Below are 24,060 nucleotides of genomic sequence, written 5' to 3'. Positions count from 1 at the left end.
GCCTTCGTCTCCCACAAAACGCTCCCATCTCTTCAGCTACTTCAGGCAAAATAAATAAGGAAATAAATCCTAAAACCACAACCCTTATTTTCAGTAATGTGAGCATTCGGTTCCTACTCACATCACTTAAAAGCAGGCCACAAATCTGTTCCTCTCTATGCCTGCAGATGGTTGCTTTCTCTCTCTACAGATGGCACCCTGAAGTTGGGACAAGTGGCTTCCATGCAGGACTCCAAGTCCATTATTTGACAGAATCTGATAAAAGCCGAAATGCATTCTCCCAGGGAAAGACAGAAGGCTGCACTTGTGGCAAAAATCCTTTATTAAACTAGATTTTGTAAAGTCCTTTTCACATTAGAAATTCTAAATGCAATTACAAAATTGTGTTTCAGTAGAAAAAAAAAACAATGAAAATTATAGTTAACAGCAAAATTACAACTTTATACAATTAAAAAAATCTATGCTTTTTTCCTCTTAAATTTCAATTTAAAAATAGACATTGATATCTTCCAATGAACTGGTCCTGACAGCTTTGACACCTGGTAGCTACCAGAATACTCTGTCTTTTCACATGCATATTCACATAGAGTCACGTAGTACCCAGTATACTTCATTTAGTTGAAGTAGCATTCAAATAGCATTATCAGTTGGGTTTTCACCGTTTATTTGCTGTTTTTTGTTTTGTTTTTAATTAAAAATATTTTTATTTGTATTAATTTTGACACACAGGCATCATGGTAACAAACATTTCTTTTTCAGTGTTCGTACTCTGTCCTCTTCCTCACTCTGTGAAGAGGGCGATGCTACTCTGTAAACGTGAAATGCATTTGAAGACATGACCATGAGCAACATGAAGTCCATGTATGATTTATCACAGTAGATTTACGATCATCTTTCATGGCTATCATCGACAATAAAAACTGTCCTCTTACTTACCAGACATATTCTGTGGCAAGACTAAGTAACGATTTGGTTACTCTTCATCTGCTCATGTACTTGTTTAGAACGCATGTTCTGCTAAACATGTGAAGATCTTTCCTGGCACTCTACGTACAACCAACCAGGTTAAACAAGGGCATCTGCATTGCTACACTGAAGACTTCCAAGTCACAATGGTTCCCAACAGCCACAAAAAATGCCAGTTACATTTTGCCTGAGGTGTCCTTCAGCAGGCCTACAAAAAGCCACTGAGTTTAAACAAGATTATCCCATGTATGATTAAAAACGAAACCCAAGTTAATCCTAGCATTATCAAGGTATTGTTTAAAAATCACTTCTGCCCCACTGCTTTTATGACCAATGGAAATATATTTCCAAACACTCACAACACTTTGGAGAATAACAATCTCCATTGCACATAGGAACTTCTCCTTCCTTCCTTCCTCCTTTTCTTTCTTTACTGTAGGGCTACACATCAGTGCTACAGCACTGAATTGAATTTTGCATGAGTTTGAGAATCATCCTATATTAAAATCAGAAGTACACATTAAAATGTTCCATAGAAGAAGAAACCAAAAGTCACATCAGAGGTGAGCAGCCATTGCAACCACATGCTGCTGAGCAGATTAAGAAGTGGCACACAATGCAGGCATTTGAAAAGTCGCGTGTTATTTCAGAGTGCTGGTGGCCATACGACTAAGTGCTACCTGGGTTACAAATACAAAATGCTGAATATTCACAGCGTGCCTCATGACTCGCACAGATGCGACTGCAAAAGACATCAGAAAGGCTGGAAGTCTAAAACATAACCTCTTTTCAAACGTCGTTTTCAAACATCCTATCTTAAATAATTCATCCCGCTATAAAATAATAATCCGATTATTAAAACAGTTGAAGAAACACAAGAATTCCAGTGTGTTTTTCTGGATAGTTTGGCAAGAACTAAGAATCTTCATGCTTTCAAATAATAGAACCCTGCTTTCTCTCCCTGCACTGATCCACTGCTCCATTCCGTATTCCATTCAGTAAAGCTTCTAAGCACACAAACTCCTACAGATGAAAACAGCTCATCATCTTTCCTCTGAACTGGCAGGGCAATGCCTCATGTCAAGCTGCTGAAGCTGATAGAGGCTTTGTCTATCATTTCAATAAAAGCAAGACTGCTTCTGCCTCTTACAAGATTAAAACACAACTTTCATCTACATTCAGCCTGTGACCATCAATTTATAATAAGGCAAACAATCAGCTTGTAAGAAGGTACGGTATCCAAAGTACCTCAGGCCTGTACTCAAAGGCACAAGGGACAGAGATAGAGAAGCATTCCAAACTGCTCTAGCTCTGCTCTTCTCCACTTCTTTCACACTCTCGATCTCGTTTTTCCGTGTTTTATTTTGTTAATCTCACAGCAGCAGGCTCAAGAGAGGCTCAGAAAGTGGCACTTCAGGAGGGCCCCGAGCCCACTAGGTAGGGCATTTTCTGGGGAAGTGAGAACCAGGTGCAGTTGCTGTTCCTCACTCAGCCGGCAGAAGGAGAAAAGCTGTGCTTCTCACCTCCGGGGTAAGTGCATCAACAACTAGGCTAAGATGAACAGATGGACAAGGCAACAACTCCTGAACCAAAATCTAAGCTGTCTTTGTCCATGCCAGAATGGCATAAATGTGCTGAGTGCCCCTCCCAACACAACCAGAAGTGTAAGCATTTCTCTGGGTACAAGCTCACTTGCACTACAACTTTGGTGCCCAGCAGCTCAGCACTGACACTTCTAAGTACAAACTAAGACCTTTGCAAGGTAACCCAAGGCAACCAGCAGGGACTATGCTGCAAAGAAGTGCCCCAGAGAGCCACACCTCCACCCAGTATAAAAAGCAGTAGTAAGGAAAATGTGCTCAAAAATAGAAAGAACTTTCTTTGTCCAGAAGAACAATCCTAGCTCCATTTAGACATTTCAGATATCTGCAGCCCCAGTGCCTGAAAGATGCATCGGTCTTTCATTCTAGGCAGTCAGAGAGGATGGAGCACGGGCTTCACCCCACAGGTGCAGCAGCATAAACAACTCTGATAGAGCTGCTTGGGGAGCCCAAATATTTTGTATTTCAAACACTGCTTAACAGTGTAGCTCAACAAGGAGAAGTGGCATGAATGAATAAAGTACCCACAAAAAATATAAAACTTATTACTTTAAACAATTATTCCAGTAAGAATCTGTTTGATTAAATATTACTCAAGCTATTCTTGCATTTAAAATCACCAAAAAAAATTATTGTATCTATTAAAGCATGACAAACTCATTTTTGATCTATCGCACACTGCATTCACTGCGTATCTATAACAGTAAATACAGTAGTAAATTCAGTAAACTTCACGTCTTTCCATTTGTCAGCAACACATTTTGCAATGAAACCTATTTCTGTGCACAGCTTTTCCTCACAGAAGTTCCTCGCTTATGCTACCCATGCACACAAATGGCAGAACTTGCACACACATGGATTCATACAGAAATTCCATGTGCGTGAAGTTCCTGGATAAGATTTACTGAGAAAGTATTTTAAAAATGAAAAACTCTATTATTAATCCTTAACCTATTAATACTATTCCTAATACACAACTCATATCCGTTCTTAAAAGCAAAGCTTTACATTAGGAAACAAACAAACAAAAAGCAAACAAAAACCAACTGGTTTAATGCATTCCTATGCCCTTCAGGAAGCAAAGGTGTAAGATGTAATTCATTGTAGAAGATGAGATGAAAAAAGGTTCCAACTGCTTACTGAAAACCCATGTCAAAGTACAGGTGTTTCTGTTTATTGGCGTTTTTTAGTCTTTGGGTTGTTGGTGGTTTTTGTGTCTCAATTTTGTGTTTCTGTTTTTAAAACACAGGTAGATTCAAGATGCAATGCCACCATGAACAGAGTGCATTTCATATCTCCTTCAAGACGGGCGATTACTCCTGTATTTTTAACATCAAATTGAATGTGAATGTTACATTTTAAATGTCTCAAAGATAAACCAACTTTCCACAAGGAAATTACCAAAGTTAATACGCACAGAATGAAGACATCACTATTAAATACCTGTAAAATGAAACAGTACTCATTTCAGTCCATTCAGAGGGTCATAAAAGGAATATTTTTCATTCAGTACTTTTTGTGGGTTATATTTCTTTTCTTTTCTTTTCTTTTCTTTTCTTTTCTTTTCTTTTCTTTTCTTTTCTTTTCTTTTCTTTTCTTAATGAGTGCATTTCCCATTAGCTATGTGTAAGTAGGTTTTATTTTCTCCTTCATCAGATGCTAAATCTACAGAAAAAGTACCTAACACGCAGCTGGTCTTAACATACAGTCCTTCCATTTCTTTCAAGAGTAATTTGGAATAGAATAACAACACAACTGGTCGAGTTGTCACAAAATGACCACTAAAAAGAACATCTCTGACTCTCAAAGAAAGAAGTATTTCAGCATTCAGTGGTAACAGGATTTGAAATAGCAATAGTTGCCGGGTTCCCACCTCTCCTCTGCTCTTCAGAAGGATTTTGCATAAAGTTCTGAATCAAAAAATAGCTGTACAGGGCCCTACACTCCACAAACACTGAAATCACTGAAATCTAAATAGGTGAAGTGAGAGTTATGGACTGAGTAAGCTGAGAAGGCTGCTGTATCTAAAAACTGTACCTCAACTTGCTTCAAAAACATTATAAAATCCTCATCAGAATTCTTAATCTGCATTATGCAGACTTCAAATCCTGACTTTTTCTTCTTTTTTTTTTTTAGATTAAAAGAAAAAAATAATATATATATATATATATACATATATATATATTTATCGCACCAGAAAACATTCTTGGAAACAAACTGACATACTGATAAGACCATTTGCTGCAAACTGAGACCACTTCTAATAAATACCGTCCTTTAAAACGGATTAGAAAATATTATTGCAGTTGTTCAGAAACATTTTAGCTGTAATCCAACATCTCATTTGTTATGTTCCTCTTCCCATAAGCCCTTCAATTCAGCATGACTTTCAGGCAGCCTGGCTTTATTTCTGCAAACCTGCAAAATAAGAAAAGATCGACATCCAATGTCACATTGCTAGGCCACCACCAAACACATGGAAAGCATTACAGTGCGCAGTCAAGTCAAGAGCATGTCAGGAGATCATCATCATATCCTGCGGATGTGACAGTAAAGGTGGATTTTATAGGGTCTGGAGAGGCAAAGAGCTGGAGACAGAAGGAACTGAGAGGAAGAGTTAAAAAAAAAAAAAAAAGAGAGAGAGAAAAAGTCACCAAGTATTCTTGGTTATATTCATTCTGCTTCTTTTCACGTTTCTTTCAAAATGCTTTTTCTCTCATAGAATCATAGAATTACTCAGGTTGGAAAAGACCTTGAAGATCATCAAGTCCAACCACAGCCTAACCAGTAGCCTATCTCTTAAAAAACAACCACGAAACAACACCACAACAACAAACCTCTGCTAAATCATATCCCTGAGTACACTCGTGTAGAAAGTGAGCGGCAAATGGGAAGAGAAGTCTCTGCTCCAAGTCCCACCTTCACAGTCGCCTTCATATATACTCCCATACAGAAAAGGCAGCAAACACATTGATGGTAACACCGGATTTGTTAAATTGATGTCTCATATAAGTTGAGAGCTGAAGCATATGTTGGAGGCCAATAGAAAGGATGATTAACAACTGTTCACATTAAAAAGCCAGTGATCTTAAATGGAAAGAGGCAATTAAACTACGCTTAGATAACTCATAGTGTTTTCACTTATGTCAGAAGAAAGGATCTCAGATTTAATCTGTATCCATTATATCAGTTTTGAGCCGTAAAATTGTACTGGTCTTATGAAACAGAAGATGGGCATCAATCAATTTCGTAGCTCAGCAGTACACCAAAACAGGCCAATTTTCAGTTAGTTAAATGTGGGATAAGAAAAAAACAAAAGTCCCACTAACAAAAATCTAAACTCACCTGAAGTTGTGGCTTGTGAGGTATCTGATAGCTGCTGGTTTGATGCGCGCAACTCCTCCCTGACTATGGCTTCCTCTTCCCGTGATAACACAGAGATAAGGTTTACCACCAGACTGTTGGTACTCTGTAATAGCAGGCATGGTAACAGTTAAAATTTTCTCTCTGCAGAGACATGGCGTTCAGCACAACCTTCTCATATCCATTTTTCTGAAAACCTCTATCAATGATCTACAACTTTGTTTTCTCACGCTGGCCAACGCACCATTCATATAAAAGTAATTACCCTTCTTCTGAAAAAGATACTCAGAAAAATAAATAAATAAATAAATAAATAAAGCTTTGTTATATAGTGTATGTATACTTTGGTTTATATATAACAAAGCTTTTTAAGTCTAGATTGCTCACAATATGCAATGTGATCATCAGAAAATCCTTCAAATTCCACAGCAGCTTTACTGGTTCTACCATCTACTCTTTACTTGGGATTTATAACCTTTGGGGATAGAATTTATAAAGGAGGATGTTTTATATATATATATATATATATATAATTTTTTTTTAAGTGGCAATGACACGAATAAAGAAATTACATGTTAATGGATATATAAAGGAAAAAGATGGAAAACATAAAATCCAAGCAGTTTTTTGACTATTACATCATGCTGTAATTTCTGCTGTGTTGCAGCACATGATTTAATAGATCAGCACACGACCCTTGTCAGGTGTGGTTCATATCCTACAGATAACATCAGCCCAAATTGATGGAAGTCTGTAGGAGAGAAAATAAAATATAAATGAAGTTGTACTCTCACAACCAGCAAGATTTGTCAGTTAAGGATGATCACAGGATATTTTTCCTAAACTTTTGCTTTTTGTATTCGTTTGCAGTTAATTGTGCCAGCACTAAGTGCCCTGTATAGATCCCTCTCCTATGTATGTATGAAAACATTAATTTTTTTCAATAATTGGGTGAACAAGAAGCCCCTCCCATCATTCCCAAACTCCTCATGTCAGTGTAGCTTCAGGAAATTAAACTTACAGCATCAGACTGTAGCTTAAAGCAAACAAATGTTCTACTCCTAAAACAATGTAATTTGATTAGCTCTGACTGAACATCTTACTCCCTGTTGAACACTTGTAATTTTTTGTTTCCACTCTGTGGAGTAGCTCTCATAAAAAAGTTTTGTGCAGCGATAACTTGCACAAGAAACAGTTCATCCAAAAGCACTCCCAATGTACGTAAATTTATAGGATAAACTAGTAATACAGAAAATGTCCTTTTACAGCAAGAACACTCATGAAGTACTTCACTGGGAGACAGAACAAGCCCTCCAGCAAAACTACACATGACGCTTATAGGAAGCAGCATTATTCCGGTCTCAAGATTCTGCTGACAAATTTATACAACGCTTATCAATAGATAATAGATAGCTTTAAACTACACACCTTCATGTGAAAGTTTACAATTGCCACACAGTGATATTTTTTAATTTACTTTTTTTAAAGAGCAAGAAAGTTTCCAACGAAGCAATGCAAATATGACACAGACATCTGCATTATCATCTCTGTTAAAAAGGCCTTAAGGGAAAGATCAAATCTTCAACAGATCACGTCTTCAATAAAAATTATAACAACAGAGGATAAAACAGGAGCAAAAAATTTACAAACAAGTACAAAAGCACTGAGGGAGGATAGCACCACTGAGCAAAAATAATCATTGCCTTGCCAAGGAAAACAATTTCCATGGGGGAATTTTGAAAAGAAAATTAAACAAAAGGCAGCTGCTTTCACGTGTTGCTGAATAACAACTGGACCCTTTGTTATTGTTGAATATAATGATTTCTCAGTGGTGACCGTGGAGAATAATTTTTAGGAGACAAGAATTATTAGCTTTTTCCTACCGTTGCTTTTTTCCTGCAGCACTCTGGACAGCTGATTCACAGCTTCATCCACATGGAGCCCATGCAGATCCAACACATTCAGAGGCAGCAAGGAAGTGTTTACTCTTTCAAAGATTTGTGCAGCAGCAGCGTGGTTGGCTTCTTTCATCTTCTGCTCATGAAGGCGACCCTTTATTCAAACGTACATGGAGAATATTACAGTCTGAGACATGATTTAAGCTCTACGTTGGTCGTTGGCTTCACAACGACAGTACTGACAGGGTGCTTTTAATCTCACAGTTTGAAGTACTGAAGTTTATAAGCACAACACAATTCCTAGAAGAAACTCGGTGAGATCTACCTACACACAAGATTTCATAAAGTTTGTTTGCAGGAAACTACTCAAAGCTGGCAAAAAGAAGAAACCATAAACAGAAGCTTCATGAGAAAGGGGAAAAGCTAGAGAAGATACAAGAATATAAAAATCATTACATGAGCTAAAAAGTCACAGTTTGTGCCAAATGTCAGATTTATTATCCTAATAGCTTTACTTTTTCCTACTGCATTTTACGTTCTGAAAGTACTTAACAAAAACTTATGAAACAGTACCAAAGAAACTGCCTTAATTGCCCAGGAAAACCCTGCTGAGTTATATTTGAGGTTAGTTCTTCTAAATGCATTTCTAAAAATCAGACTCACCAAGAAGTGCAAAAGCTTGACAAGTTGACTACTGTAACTCTTAATCTTTTTGACATCTTTTATGACTAATGATATCAGTACAGCCTTAATTGGAATTAAGGGCAAGGAGTGGTACAGAATTACTAACACTACTCCATGAACAAGTACCATCTGTTTCCTACAAACCTTGCAGTGATCATATCTGAGAGACTCAAGTTAACAAATTATGTCTCTGAGGATCTGAAAGCACAATTTGAAATGAAATAAAAGACTTAATTCCAGGTACTGGACTGACAAGGGCTCAAGAGAACTGAAGTGACAGTCTGTCTTACACATTCTCAAAATGGATCAACCAAAGTACATTAGTGTCAGACCAGAGATAACAGCCCTATAATCCTCACTTGCAGAGCACAGGACAAGGCCACCAAACATAAGTATTTTTTTCATGAATAAAGGTATTTTGGTTTGCCTTCTTACTACCTAAGATAAAACACATTATACATTTCCAGACTGTATTTATAAATATGTTTAAGAACAAAAGGAAAGGGAGGACTTTAAACTACACAGTGCTCCAAAAGTTATGCCCCCTATTTATTTCCACAGAAACTTCAACAGATACAAAGAACACGATAATACTATTTAATAGAAAAGAATTCTCATCTACAAAACACTGCTCTTCAACACAGTCACCACCATTAGCTACACATTTCTGCCAGCTGTGAGCAAAAACCTGCATGCTGCACTTGTAAAAATCTGTATGGCTGTTCAGAATGTGGCTTGTCCTTCGCACTGCTGTTGACACTGCTGAAGAGCACCACCCACTGCCTCACTGTGTTCACATCCACTGTTCAGTCTCCATAAGGTTCAGTAAGTGTCAACAAATGTCAATGAGTGCAATTTTTTTCACTTGGAAAAATTCAATGACAAATCTCTGCTTCACACGCACCTCCACGTCACAGGCCAATGTCAGACTGCCTTCTCTGCCGCCATCTGTCACACAGCACCAAATGTAACAGGACATTGGTGGGAAGGTTCAACCATACCACCAACATCTGTCTCTGATAATGTGAGCCAACACAATAAAAATAGGAGCCATTACTTTTAGCAGCCCTAGTCATATATGCTGAAAATTATGGTTGAATCAAGACTGGATTGCCTGTGTTCCACAGCCAGAGTTTACAACACTGATCAGCAGAAGATCTACGCTTCAGAAAACAGATGAATAGCAAAAAGTATGGCACACCATACTACACTATCTGACAGGAAAACAGCTCATACCCATACAGATATACAAACTAAGGACACAAAAACAGCTGACAGTAATCTTCCAAAGACCTACGAAGGATTAAATAAGCACAATTCTGAGGAAAAGATCACATATTAATAATTGCTTGATTCCTAAAAAGTACAAGAGACCTGTCTAGAAACAGTCCCTCATCAGTTAAGAGGAACCCCAAGGACACACAAGGATTCAACAGCTAATCTTTATTGCACTCCACATCATGCAGTAGCAAACTCTGACTCAGTACTTACGAGTATGCAGATGAGAGAGTAAAATCTATGGAATATTCAGCATATCTAAGTACTTGCATATGATCTTTCAGGAAGTTTCACAATGAATTTGGTTATATCAGTTTCATGTCAGCATCACTACTAATGAATGCAAGTTTATGTGAAAGGTGACTCTCAAAATATCACAGTAACTGAGCAAATTATCAACTGCAGTAGGCACAACTTTGTTATCACTTCCAACCTAGTACTTACTCATGACTCTAGACACAGAAAGAAAGCACCATATTTAAGCTTACCTGATGTGCATAAAATGCCGCCACAGGCTTCATTCCCATGTGATAGGCCTCCCCAGCCTTTTTCAAAAACTCCTGCCTCTTTTGTTGGTGATGAAAAGCTTCTGCTCTAAAGTCATCATACTGTGGATACTCATATTCTTGAAATATTTCATTCAAAACATCATCCTCTTCTTTAGCTTTTCTTGCCTGTAAAAATTTGCAATGTTGAAGCTAAGACTGTTTTGCAAGGTGTTTTCATTGACGTGGCTTTCGATATATTTCTAACTGCTATTTGAAATAAATAAGTAAGTAAATAAATAATAATAATAGTACAACCTTCTCCCGGTTCTTTGCAGCACTGTATGAAGAAACAGTTTCATTTCGTTGAACACTTTCTTGAGCTATAACTGTTTTTACAGGATCTGCCTCCAGAACACAGTTCAGAAATTGTTCGGTCTGCTCTAAAGAATAGCTGTAAATGAGAGGTAAAATCTGTGACTTTCCAAAGACATTAATAGCAGGTACTTCTATTAAAATACATATTACAGACCTTCATAGTGTTACAGATACAAATGTCTATGAACATAAAGCACTAGAATAGAATTTTCCAGCTTATTACAAAAAGTCTTTGTCAACTTTGTCAAACATATTGCATTACTGGCATCAATGCACAAGCAGTCTTCGAGATCTGAGATGCAATTGAGGGGCACTCAAATACAAAAAGGACAATTAGATACTAAAGTAAATTGCATCATATCTTAATAAAATACAGACATCCATTTAGAAGTAAATGCTGCTATCTGGGCTGCATAAGTTACTTTATCTTAAATCCCCTCTGGACTGCATTAGATAGTACAAGCTAGCTTAAAACTAGCTCAGTTTTCTGAAACTTAGGCAGGAAAATCCTCATATTTCCAGTCAATTTTTTGTTAAGAAATTTAACACAGTGAGAATAGAAGATCAGCAGCCATTACATTTCTAGTAAGCCCTTTTTCTTCTTAATATTCTTCTCGCCATTCAGTAAGCAGACAAGAGGAACATTGATCAGAAGTAGATTTTAGAGAAAACAACACTATGAAAAAGAACTTCATATGTGAAAAACAAGAGAAATATTTGAGGCAAAAAAAAGATTTATTTCAAACATTCCATAAGGAAAAGTTTTGATAATAACCTGGGAAAGAGGAAAAACTGACAAACAGGTATCCAAACCTGTGTGGACAGGCAGGCATTCAGCTGGCCAAGGAAGTAAAAAAGAAGGTTTCTCATGAAAAGAAGTTCAGTTCGCAAAGACTTTAAGGAGGTTGCCACATACACCAGAAATATAATGCAGAAAAGAGAAACAGAATGCAAGCAAAAAGAAACAAGAGAGCACTGATTCCTTCATTGGTGCTATAGTAACCAGGAAAGTACTAGCAGCTAACAGTACAGCTCCTGCTGAGTGAAGCTGTCTATTCTTCAAATGAAGAAGTAGGTGTAACAATTTCTGTACTCTTTTTTTTTTTTTTTAAGACCAGTTACTTCTGCCTTATTTAAATCTACAAAAAAACATGAAATACCAGTTAAAATAATAATAATAATAATAATAGCATTCATTTGGAGAACTTTGATATTTAAGACAACAAATGTGTACTATGAAGTATTACTGAATAGCAGTTTTACAAAGAACTTTAAAGACTTCTTACTTATTGTCCTTGAAGATATCCATTAAGAAATTTTGATTAATAGTTGGAAACATCTCAAAAAGTTGTTTCTCCTTCAGTTTAGCAGCACAATCTTTTCTAGCCATAGAAGGAACGCGTTTCTATCCAGAAGACAAAGGAATAATATTGCAAAGCTCACAATTAGAACAATATATAGTAATAGTGGAACCAAACCAATTAAACTGCTATTTCTTAGGATTTCAAACAAAATATTCACTCAGTAGTTATGCAATGACAGCGCGTCAGTATCAGCCTGCCACACTGATGTGATGAGAAAAAAGGACAAGTGAGTTGTACTGCACACCACTGCAGTTCTCTGCAGTCATTTGAAGTGACTCAGTTGGAGCTGCCTCATAATTTGGATGATGTGAAAGGGCTACCTTTAGAAGGACTTTCAGTTTAGGAATGTATCTGATGCTAGTCTATCCAGTTCAAACTGAACTTGTAGGAAGTTCACCTTTACTCAGGTATCTGCAGAAAGCGATACCGAGAGGTTGGGATTGAAACCATGTTTTCTTATAAAACAGAGGAAACAGTGTTGACTTTGTGTAAGTTATCTGAAGTTATAGTGTACTAAATACTCACATTTGCAAAGTTGTGTGGAGAATAATCATACATACACATTATAATTACACTAATTAGAGCCCAATATAAATTGATCATTCCGATCACCCCAATACTCAGACCACTGTCAGAAAAAAGCCAAGCTCCTTGAATCCAAACCTGTGGACATCACATCATCCTTATCAGTAAGCCACATGCATGCAATTTAAGGAAAGAATCCACAAACCATTCTTTCAAAAATACAGGCTAATAGCATCTAAGTCTCTTTATTGGTAGAAAGAAACATTTCTTTCTAGGACATTTTTTTCTGTATCAGAGACAACTACCTGCCTGTTCTGAACTGCCACACAGTACAGGGCAGTGTTGTGTATGCACAAACAAGGCAGCGTACGAGAACTGTGTGGAAAATGCTAAACAAAAATCTTTGCAAGTCCTGTTATTTTCTGACAAGGCGGTACAGAAAACTGCTTGAGGTTATCCACAAACACATTAAAATATAAGTCTCATTTGTTAGGAATGCTGTGGGCTCTTCTTAGAAGAAATATTAACAAATTTAATTGTTTCTGAATAAACAGTGCAAGAAGCTAATTAAGAAATTGCTGATATTTCTTTCCTATGAAAGGAAACTTCCTATTAAAGTAAAAAGGAAGTCACACAAATCTCCTCTCTTTTTAAATGAGCAATGAAAAAACAATTCAATCAAATGCTAACCTGTAGAGTGAAAAGCACCAAGATCTGTTTGTGAAACAATCAAAATGTTACATTTTAAAAAGGAATTCTAAAAAAAAAAAATTAAAAAAAAAATCAACAAGCATTGTGTGCCTCCGGTGGCGCAGTGGTATAAAGTGCTGCTTGCAGCACTGGAGGCCCGGGGTTCAAATTCCCCCTGTGGCGCAAGTGGTAGCTAGTGCTGCTCTGCTACACAGAAAGGCTCGAATCCTGGGAGTTGGACTCGATGATCTCTAAGGTCCCTTCCAAATCGCACGATACTATGATACTATGATGATTTACCACAAGCAAACATCTGTATCGCTGCAGTTGATAACACTAACAGGCATGCGTTTATCTCTTGAATTCTGGCTGTAACAAGTAGCACAAACATGAGTCACTAAATAAGACATTTAGTTTTACTAATGGTAAATAATCGTATAATATGTATAAAAATTGTGATATTCATACCAGGTCCTCTCTCTCCTGCATGGCTATTTCTTCAGATATTATTTGTCTGAGAGAAACTTTCTGAGTTCGAGCATTCCAGTGATCCATAAAAGGAAAAACTTCTGATGTTGCCGCTTTTTTAGTCTGCATTTCATTAGATGAGCTTGAAACCCAGTTCATTCCTTTCTTCTGTGTTTTACTGTCTGCATTTTGAGATAACAGCATTTTTAAAATATTCATATCTATCTGCTGAATCAATGTAGAACCCTCAAAAGCAGCAAAAATGAGGTGACAAGTAAAACAATTAGTTTATTTACACAAGCAAAGTCAAAGGAATTAAGAAGCTTTCCAGCCCAGATAGAATCATAGAACCACAGAATTGCTCAGGTTGGAAAAGATCTTAAAGCTCATCAAGTCCAACCTCGACCTAACCAAACTACCCTAACTAACAACCCTCCCCTAAATCATGTCCCTGAGTACCACATCCAAACAGTTTCTAAACACATCCAGGAATGATGACTCAACCACCTCCCTGGGGACCATATGCCAGCTCCTCCTTTTTGTAGGGAAGTTTTTCCTGATACCCCAACCTAAACTTACCCTGGCACAACTCGAGGCCATTTCCCCTTCTCCTATCATCAGTGAAAAGAAACCAACCCCACTCTCGCTGTAAGCACCTTTCAGATATTGGAAGAGAGCAAGAAGGTCTCCCCTCAGCATCCTTTTCCCCAGACTAAACAGCCCCAGTTCCCTCAGCCTCTCCTCATAGGGCATATTCTCCAAGCCCTTCATAATCCTTGTTGCCCTTCTTTGGACCTGCTCCAGCACCTCCATGTCCTTTCTGTACTGAGGTGCCCAAAGCTGAACGTAGCATGGGAGATGAGGCCTCACCAATGCTGAGTACAGGGGCAAAATGACTTCCCTAGTCCTGCTCACCACACCATTCCTGATACAAGCCAGGATGCCATTGGCCTTCTTGGCCACCTGGGCACACTGCTGGCTCATATTCAGCAGTGGTGTTTCTTGCTTGTTTGTTTTTACAGGGAATACACAGCATACCTTCTGCAGACAACTTCCACGATTCATCTCTCCTCTGACGCTTCTAAATGAAAACAGTAAAAACGTGACTGTTAATAAGCTATTAACATAGCAAGTCACATTGGAACTACGCAAGTTTTTGCTTCTAGGCTGATCAGCTGTAAAATAATGTTTCACAGTATTTTTCAAAATACTTAAAAAGAAATGTATTTAAGAAAAATATTTTAAAAGTGAAGTTTAAGAGATAAAGATATTTAGTCTGTAACTAAATAAACCAAACAAAAGCGTGTCTGAAAAGAAATCCAAGTTTCATGTGTTTATGTTGGAATGGAGATTAGTGAGCTCTTCAACCAGCATACACGTAGATGTTTTCTACACACAATAATTCATAAATAACTTCTCCTAGCTGTCAAAATGTCATAAGTGATTTTTGGCTAGCATATATTTTTATCAGCCTTGTATTGCAATTTAACACTATGGCCCTTCATTTTCAAGGCTCCTGTTTCATGATGACACACTGGGAAGTTGTAGTCCACCCCTTCAATTGACTTTCTACAGCTGCACTGATCCACATACTCCATGCAGTTCACAAAACACAACTGTATTTTATCACTGATCTCACAAAGATATTTACATCTTGCACACACCTTCAGGCCAAGACATACAGAAAAATGGTCTGACACAGCATTTCACATCAAAAGAAATCTACCTACCAGAATAGATTCTTTCCATTTTTCATGAATCACTTTTGCCAAATTCATATCAATGTGAACCACACAATCCTCAGCAGTTAGCGATCCTTGTGGAAGAAAGTACATCCATCAGAGCATTCCACAAAATCTTATTCAAGCATTGAAAGTACAGTAGCCTAGTACTTATTAAATGGAATTCTGGAGGTTTTGCACAAATTGTCATTAACAAAAAATAAATAAATAAATAAATTAAAAAAAAAACAAAAAAACAAAAATACCTTCAGTAACTACCAAGTCTCAAAAAGCAAAGGTGCGTCACTGAATTCCTCCACACCAAGGAGGTTGTACCCACTGACATTCACTGATACTTGCTGAATGTTTATCAAAGAATATATATGTGTGTGTTGAGTGGGTATGCAAGGCAGAAGCAGCCAAACCGCAAGTCAGGTAGGTAGGGTTTCACACAAAGTAAACTTTAGGATAAAAGAAGAAAAGGGACAGAAATTAAGTCATATCCCTCATGTCTTCATTCCTTCCCTTTAATATCAGTCTATGATTTTTGTAATCTGCTGCATGTTCAAGCTGCTTATGGCTTTCTTCACCATAGTATCTCAACAAACTAAATTTTCCCCCGTTTCATTTTCATTTAAGTATAGATTTACTTTATTTTCCCTCTAAACTACTCATATTTACCACTTTAGCTGATACCTAATGCCTCTTCCCCCTTGTTTTTTTCCTAACCAGTTATCATGTATATCTTCCTCAATCTTTCTCTTCTCAATCTTTCTCAATATTCCTCAACGGAATATAGGTTCAAAGGCCTGAGGCTCAAAAGGCAAATAAGCCAATGTATTTTCTTAAGCTTTTAAAAGAATGTGCATAAAAGGACACAATTAGAAAGTTACACTACTGGATTTATGTCTTACACCACGCTTGGTTCAGTTTAATTTTTAGATCAACAAAGGCCACCATGAGTATCAGTGGGAATTGTGCAAATGCATTCTAAAACAATCAAGCACAAAGGTAAAAAAGAAGCAATGAAAATATGGAAATAATTATGCCCATACCTGCATCAATGCCAACAGGCCCAAATATTTCCTTTAACTGGAGAGCCAGTTCAGGAGGTAATGTTAGTTCTAGGCTATTTATATCAAAGGCTGCAGACGATACGGGTGAAGGGCTTTGTATCTTGACCTTATCTTCATTCCCGCTCAAAGTTCCACTTTTCTCTTTACCACTGATCTCCCCAGAACTCCCCAGATTTTCTCTATCAGACTCCAGTTCTTTATCATTCCTAGAATCTATCAGAGGTACGTTGTCCATTTCCAGTAACAAAGGCATCCCTTTGGCATTCTCCACATTGCTTTCTGAAGAGTTACTGTCACTTTCATTACTTAATTTTGAATTGCTGGTTGTTTTAAGAGCATGAGATAAAGTTATGGGTACATATAAATCTTCATCAGCTTGCGAGACTGATAACTTGTTCATCACTTCTTCAACAGGACTCACAGACTCCATCTTCTGCATTCCAGAAATGCATTGCTCATGGACACCTGTTGCTGAGCTACCTGCATAGCCTTCAGGAGCTGTATCACTGGAACTTTTTGGTTCCACCGAATCATTCAACAAGACAGCAGTAAATGAGTCAGACACACCAGCATCTGTCACAACTGTCTTGGTAGCTGTACTTTCCTCAGTGCTGACTGATGAGTTCTTGTCTTCAGAAGGATCAGAAACATTGCTAGCCCTGGTGATTTGCTCTGTGTGGGTGCAATTTTCAAGACTCTCATCATAGTTGATATTTTCCTTGAAATCAAAGTCTGCAACAACTGGCTCAGCTTCTTTTACTTCAAACCATTCAGTACTAACATCTTTGTGTAACTTTTCAGCAGAGTCTAAGAGTAGACCCGTGGCCCAGTTTATGTCTTTGTTACATCTTTCGTACAGATCTTTCACAGCTTCAACTGAAAATGAATCAAAGAGCTTGCACAGCATATTTAGCTTTTCAGTCTCATCAATATCGATAAGTTCACTTTCTTCCACAAATGTACTTTTATCATACATAACTCGATAAGGTATTTTTTCCTGAGAACCTGAGGCATTATCAATGTCTTTGGGTTTGAAGCCATCTAGTCTTCCATGCAATACTTTGGCAGTCTCAGGAAAAAGCATTTTATTTTCTAATCTCCACAAGAGAGCAAAATCATGAGATTCAGTTTGTGAATGGCTACTTATCTGTTTACATGAGCATGCATCTTCTTTCTCTTCTGCAGAATTAGGCACAGACAACTGCTCCTCTTCTTTGGAGTGGGGCAAATTGTTGTTTGTGAAGGTGAGGGCTAATTTGTGATGTTTCTTTGTTCTCTTATTTTGCTGGGTTTTTTTCTTAGCAACTGTCTCACTACCTACCATTTCAGGTTGGTGAAAATGCAATTCATTCACATCCTGTTCTACAGTGTCCACAGGTGTCCCACGAAGCACATCTACAGTGTCAAGAGCACTTCTATTAGCATCACCTTCAGTGTTTCTGCCTTCATCAGTCTGACTTAGACTTGTCTTTCTCGTTCTCCTTGACCTTTGTTGTCGCTGCTCCAGTGATATTGGCCACTGTCCCGCCATTTGCAGGTCTGGTGCAACTTTATCTGAACTAACAGAGAAACAGCTAGAGGTTGTATTTTCTTCCTCCTGGCCTTTTACAACAGTACAGGTATCAGGTAGGTCAGCATGCTCTTTACCTAATTCAGGATGCTGACCAGGAGTTTTATCTTCTTTATCACTCTTCAGGGAAGATTTTTCTAGCCTTCTGTTTCTTTTGACTCTCTGTCCCATTGTTTGTTGCACAGGCCAGTCACCGAGAAAGTTCAGCAGCTCTGGTTTTCCTGATGCCTCCGTAGCTGAGCTGCTTGGTTCTACTACATTACTTCTTTCTGCTGAATCTGAGTCCATACCTATTTCACTGCTTTGTTCAGTTCCAGTCTGAGCTTTGAGAATGCTGTTATTACTGCGTTTCTCAACTCCTCCTCTATGCAAGCATGCAGTTTCTTCAGTTGTGATCATATCAGTCTCATTCATTTCTGTTTTTGTCATTTCTTCCATTTTTTCTCCTTTTTCTCCTTTTTTCTCCAAGGGCAGCTCTTCCTCTGCACAACTTGACAAGTCAACATCCAAGTCATCTTGAACAGTGTTTTTCTCAGTACTGTGTTCCACTGAGTTATTTTCCATTTCTGTTTCCTCTTTCTGATAACTTTCAGGAGCACAATCACTTTCTGAAGTTAGAGAAGAACTAGAAAGAGGTTTATCATCTTCAGGTAAATTAAGAGCTTCCAAATCAGAAGCAAAAGGTTTGTTTTCCTTTTTATCAGAATGTGCTTCCCTTTCCCTGAAAGACAAATTGGAATAAAGATAAGCCTACTTCAATCTTTCTTCAAGCACTTGTCCACGTTTTTAATTTTGGCTTTTCTACTCAATACTGTACAAATTACAAATCATAAGCCATCTTTCAAGACAGTTAAATCATCCAGTTGTATAATCTTGGTGAGAGGGAAACAAATTTAAGATGATTTAAGACAAATCTCAACACTTCATTATAAAAAACAATGAGCTAAACAAAGCTGAGCTTTCTTTGCTACGTAACCTTTTCTCAGTTCACCAAAGTGTCTAGGAATACTTTTCCAGGAATCTATCTTCCCCTGTTCCCACCATTCAGCTACGTACTGGAGCACTTTGCTACCACACCTTTCCTCCTTTGTATCTGCAAACCTGGTAGCTATTCTTTAACGACTGCTGCTCTCTCCTGATTGTATGATACTAAATAAAAAGTCCAGAAATTAACTAGGAAGGGATCTGCCATTTTGCATCATATCACTTTTCAGAGCAAATGACTCTCCATTAATCATCATTCCCTAGTTGATTTCAAATGCACTGTGACAATGCATATAAGAACATTACTTTGTAATGGCTATCTGAATAATCTGTATTCACGCCTAACATAAATCTAGACAAACCTATATTACATATATTTGAGAGCAAGTCTGTAATTCATTATGATTGCACAAAACATCATCTTACACAAACACAGAAGCTCAAACTGCTGCTTGCTTCTTGTATTCAGGGTTACATTTTTCCAAAAAGCACTTTATAGATTTCGAGTGTTTTCTATTTACAGTATACATCCAATAGCACATAATTAAGGTAGGAAAACACAAGTTAACCAAGACTGGTTTACTGAATGTTAACACAGCTACCCTGAGAAGTTTTCAAAGAGCATCTACTTGCTAGCTAGATCCCTTTACTGTTCATTTCTAGAAATCTTGTAATTCCTAAAAATTAAAACACAAACAAAAATAAACAAATAAAACCAAACCTGTAGAGGTTTTCAGAATGTGTTTAGTGTTCAACATCATCATCCAGGCCTCGCTGCTATAAGGTTTTATTTTTTAGCTTTTCTTTGTTTAAGCAACAAATCTAGAAAAAGAATCTAACCTATGACTTCCCTCCTGACAAGGATCTTCATTCCAAGCAGTAACTTCTGTTTTTTCTGGGACAGAAGAAGCCAAGATTGAGTTAACAGTAAGGCAACGTTCATACTGCTCCAACATTCTCTTGATCTTTTCTTTAGATACCCCATGAACATTCCGTCTGTGGATTTGAAAACAAAACAAAATAACAAAAAGGAAACATTTCATATTTGCATATCAGAATAAACTAAGAGAAGGGAATAATTTGTGATTACAGAAAGACTAGAGAACTCAGGGGCCCAGGTGAAATAGTAGTTCTTACTAGTGTGCCAAGGCATTCAAAATGCAGAGACTCATACAAATTCCTGCTTTGCTTGACATCTCCCCCCTCACCTGGTGGCCCTATTCCACAAGCATGTTCTGCTTAATACTAAAATCTAAAATCATACTATTAACTTGCTGTCTACAAATAAGCATCAGAAACACATCAAATCAGATCTAGATAGTGATACAGGAGATCAAACTGGGTAAGAGAGATTTCTGAATTCAGCCTTCCTTCATTGGCTTTTCTAAGCTAACAACTCCATGAATATTGAAGCAAAGCCTGTTCACTTGAAATTGTGGAAACGTTCCTGGGGTCCAGCATTTTCACCACCTCTTTAAACACCAATTAGCAGCTTGTTCTGGGTGGAATTACTGCAGAACAAGAGAGACCTGCCAAAGGTAACAAAAAGGAATTGAAGGTGGAGGAGAAAATCCCAATTGATCTCTAGCACCATAAGAAGGCTGGACTTTCCTTCCTTTGATCTAACTGCAGTTTATTCCAAAACAATTCCCATTTGCTTCTGCTTTCTGAAAATGAAGTTTGTAAGGACCAAGAACAGTATTTGTGCTGAAGATTGCCCAGTGATCAATGGGTGTTTGGTTACTGAATGGCCCAGAGCTCTTCTCAGTTCAAGAGACACCATAGCCGTATCTAGACTTGGGATCAAGGAGCTCCTGTCCTTCAACATGACAAGATACTGCCAGTCAGCAAGGCACAGGCGGTCCTTGGCTTCTACTGAACTCACTCTTGTTTAGGTTCTATTTCAGGAAAGAAGATAATGCTCTTCACCCCCTTTGAGGAGTAGTCAACATAAAGCTAAGCATGCAAATTCAGATAACAACACATATTATGAAATCACAGAATAATTTAAAATGAAAGGAACCTCTGGAGGTCACATAGTTCAAACTCTTTTTCAGCCAGAATAGGCTGTAGGCTGTAACATTCTGAATGCACCCAGTAACTGAGCATCCACAAACTTTCTGGATAACCTTCAGTGATTGACCATCCCAACGTTTGTTTTCCTTTTCTTAGGCTTATTTTACATAAACAAAGTTTCCAAGTTCACCTTGCTTATATTTGCAATCTGATGTGAAAGTCTCCCATACATTCTTACCTTTCAAGTTCTTTCGGTTTAAACTTCCACCACGTGTCTGGCTCTCGGAATATCACTTTGTATTTGAACTGCTGAGCCTGAATTAAAGAGATTTAAAATAAAACAAAGAACATATCAGCCACGTGTAAAAAAAAAAAAAAGCACACAACATGCACAGACTGCTTTTTTAAAGATGTTTATTGTATTTTTCAAAAACAGTTAAATATCTGGAGTAACATTTTCTTTCATAGATTCACTTCTGATTAAATATATGGAGGTTTGTTGTTTAGTTTTCTTCTTTTCAACATGCTTACTTACAGTAAAATTAGATGCGTGCCACGGTCACGGTAAAAATAAATAAATAAATACAGTCACTACTTTAAAAGTTGTACCTCCTCTGAGTCAAGATTGCAGCATCTCATCTTTCCAGGCATGGTATGTGTGCATCTGCACAGATTCTTGCAGAGAAAAGCTCACTGCTTACATTCAGAGCTGGCCAGATGCAAGCCAGTTCCAAACAAGCAATTCAGTTACACTAACATAGCTATAGCATACAGCCTTCCCAACATCTGGGAAACTTGAGCAGGCAGCAATAAATGGTCATATGCTCTATGCTCTTTTCTCATTAGTGCAGACTGCATTAAAAACAACAAACAAACAAACAAACCTAACTTGCTGTTTCTCTGGTCATACAGGAGAGGAACAGAATTGAGTTTTCCCCACAAAATACATTTTTGCTCCTAAGTTCAAAACACTTGGATTTCTCACTTGGAAACCAGGTCAGCTCAATATTGCAGGCATGTGCAGAACATAATGTTGGGTAACAATGGTTTGTGTAACATTTCTATGACTCCAGACTTCCCTGTGACACAATAGCTAGACTGAGATAATCTCACTTTAAAACGCATCTCGATAAAAGGTTCAACAACCTCTTTTCATATGGATCAATCACAGTACTAACCAGAGTAACATAAGGCTTCATCTCCCATGCTTGTATGTTTGTGTTGTCTATGATTATAGGAGAGATTTTCATTTCAAATGCTTCTTTGGCTGAAAGACACATATGTACAAAAAAATACCAAAACAGCGATACAGTTAATTTCATGATAACAGACTGGATATTACACTATTCCACTATTCTCCAAATATTTGAATAGATAATCCACAATGATTAATTACTAAGTACTTTTGCACAGCTTGATTAATCTGTTCCAAGGCCCTCTTATCAAGAAATCCCCCCCTCATTTGTACAGCTACTGAGATACAACATTATTCTTTTGAATTAATAAACATATGATAATCAAGGAATGAAAATGCAGGTGTAAAATGCAGCAGGATGACTAATCAATCAGTAAATCAAACTAAAAAAACTACATGATCACCTTAAAGTGGACTTCTTTGTTGCATACCAAATTCTTGGCTTTTTAACAGTCTTAAGATTAGTCCACTCTGTAAACTGTGTAAGATATGAAAAACCAAAATAATTATTTTTTTTTCCATACAAAGTAATAAAATATATAAAATTACTAGAGTTGAGACACAGCACCAATTTTCTGTAGCTATGATTGTTCAGACACACCAAGTTGTTGTCAAATCCCACATTTCTTATTCGCCCATTTTTACACAGGTTATAACTTCTGGCAGTATGGAAGTGATCATGGTTGAAATTTAGCCAACAAATCTTTAGAAGAGTTGTTTCTAGAGGAGCTTAGTGGAAGCCACTATCAAACAATACACCAATTATGAAAAAAAACAGCCAGTTTTGTCTTATTCTTTATAAATTTGTTTTAAATTTTACAGCAAATTCATGCTCAAGAGAAAAACCAAAACAAACAAACAAACAGTAGGAAAGTATCTGTGTAGGTGTTATGTGTATCAACATTATCATTACTTATTGCATATGTGTCCATATTCGCTCATCTTAATCTCAGAAGAAATATTCCCAGGAGGTAGCACAGGCTGCCACTCCAGAAATGGGACAGACACCAACATACCATTACAAGATCGGAGGACAAAATAATCTCTTGACAAAGACATTGGTATCCTCAATTGCAAAACATGCAATGGACAGATGATAACTGAGTCTGTGCTCAGACTCTTCGTCCACATATAATAAAAAATAATTTTAAGATGAAGTAAATGCCAATCCTGTGACACAAGCATTACAAAACAGGCAACTTCTTAAATGGTACACAAGCATTGAAGTGTAAACAAGCAAGCCAGTCCATTACTTATTTCTCACCTCGTTTCCTGTTCCAGTCGTGTGCCTCCCCTAAGCAATATGCATCATAATGGTATTTTCCACACTTATAAAAGTAGTCATCAGTACTAAGAATAACTCCACCTGGGTTATCCTCCAGAATCATCCTGTGAAAGATGAAGTAGTAAGTAGTTTTCTTCCCTTCTCCTCCCCAGCCCTGCTACTTATTATTACATATACACGTAAACCATTTCTTGCCTCCAATCAGAAACAGAAGCAGCAAATTTAGATAAGGGAAAAAAAAATCACCCTTTTGGCAAAGATGAACTGTAGCAATTTCCCTCCTTTTCCAAATGCTGCAGGTATCTAGGGAAAACAGCTGATACACGTTCCCTGCAAGTCTCCTTTAAAGAAACCAGAGATAATTTTTCCATCTATACCTTGTGTCCACACTTTTAAATGCACAAATACACACGCAGTCTTAGTTGCATCAAATATTTCAGATGCTAGACAGAGGAGACTAAATGCAGCCTGGACTTTTAGAGAGCTAGAAAAGAAATAAAGGTGTTTCTTTTT

At 37.4% G+C, this 24,060-nt stretch overlaps 1 protein-coding gene across 10 annotated transcripts in view; it reads right to left on the bottom strand.

Annotated features, from left to right (window-relative positions):
- Positions 1-311: 311 nt before the first annotated feature.
- Positions 312-24,060, bottom strand: part of N4BP2 (NEDD4 binding protein 2) — a 53,315-nt gene continuing 29,566 nt past the window's right edge. For 9 of the 10 annotated variants that reach the window (XM_072335294.1, XM_072335292.1, XM_072335291.1 and 6 more), the window contains 14 exons: positions 23,527-23,651; positions 22,246-22,334; positions 21,306-21,382; positions 19,892-20,047; positions 16,477-18,788; positions 15,431-15,516; positions 14,739-14,781; positions 13,701-13,882; positions 11,940-12,058; positions 10,594-10,729; positions 10,279-10,464; positions 7,814-7,982; positions 5,913-6,036; positions 312-4,985 (listed from right to left, as the gene is read on the bottom strand). In XM_072335294.1, coding sequence (XP_072191395.1) covers positions 4,940-4,985; positions 5,913-6,036; positions 7,814-7,982; positions 10,279-10,464; positions 10,594-10,729; positions 11,940-12,058; positions 13,701-13,882; positions 14,739-14,781; positions 15,431-15,516; positions 16,477-18,788; positions 19,892-20,047; positions 21,306-21,382; positions 22,246-22,334; positions 23,527-23,651 — 3,850 coding nt within the window. In that variant the 3' untranslated portion in view covers positions 312-4,939. Of the gene's footprint in view, positions 4,986-5,912; positions 6,037-7,813; positions 7,983-10,278; positions 10,465-10,593; positions 10,730-11,939; positions 12,059-13,700; positions 13,883-14,738; positions 14,782-15,430; positions 15,517-16,476; positions 18,789-19,891; positions 20,048-21,305; positions 21,383-22,245; positions 22,335-23,526; positions 23,652-23,793; positions 23,856-24,060 lie in introns of those variants that run through there. The other variant, XM_072335299.1, reaches the window with a different exon arrangement.

The sequence above is a fragment of the Excalfactoria chinensis genome, chromosome 4 (genome assembly GCF_039878825.1).
Source record: "Excalfactoria chinensis isolate bCotChi1 chromosome 4, bCotChi1.hap2, whole genome shotgun sequence".
NCBI lineage: Eukaryota > Metazoa > Chordata > Aves > Galliformes > Phasianidae > Excalfactoria > Excalfactoria chinensis.
The sequence above is the reverse complement of the archived record's forward strand: the minus strand, read 5'-3'. Positions and strand labels throughout refer to the sequence as shown.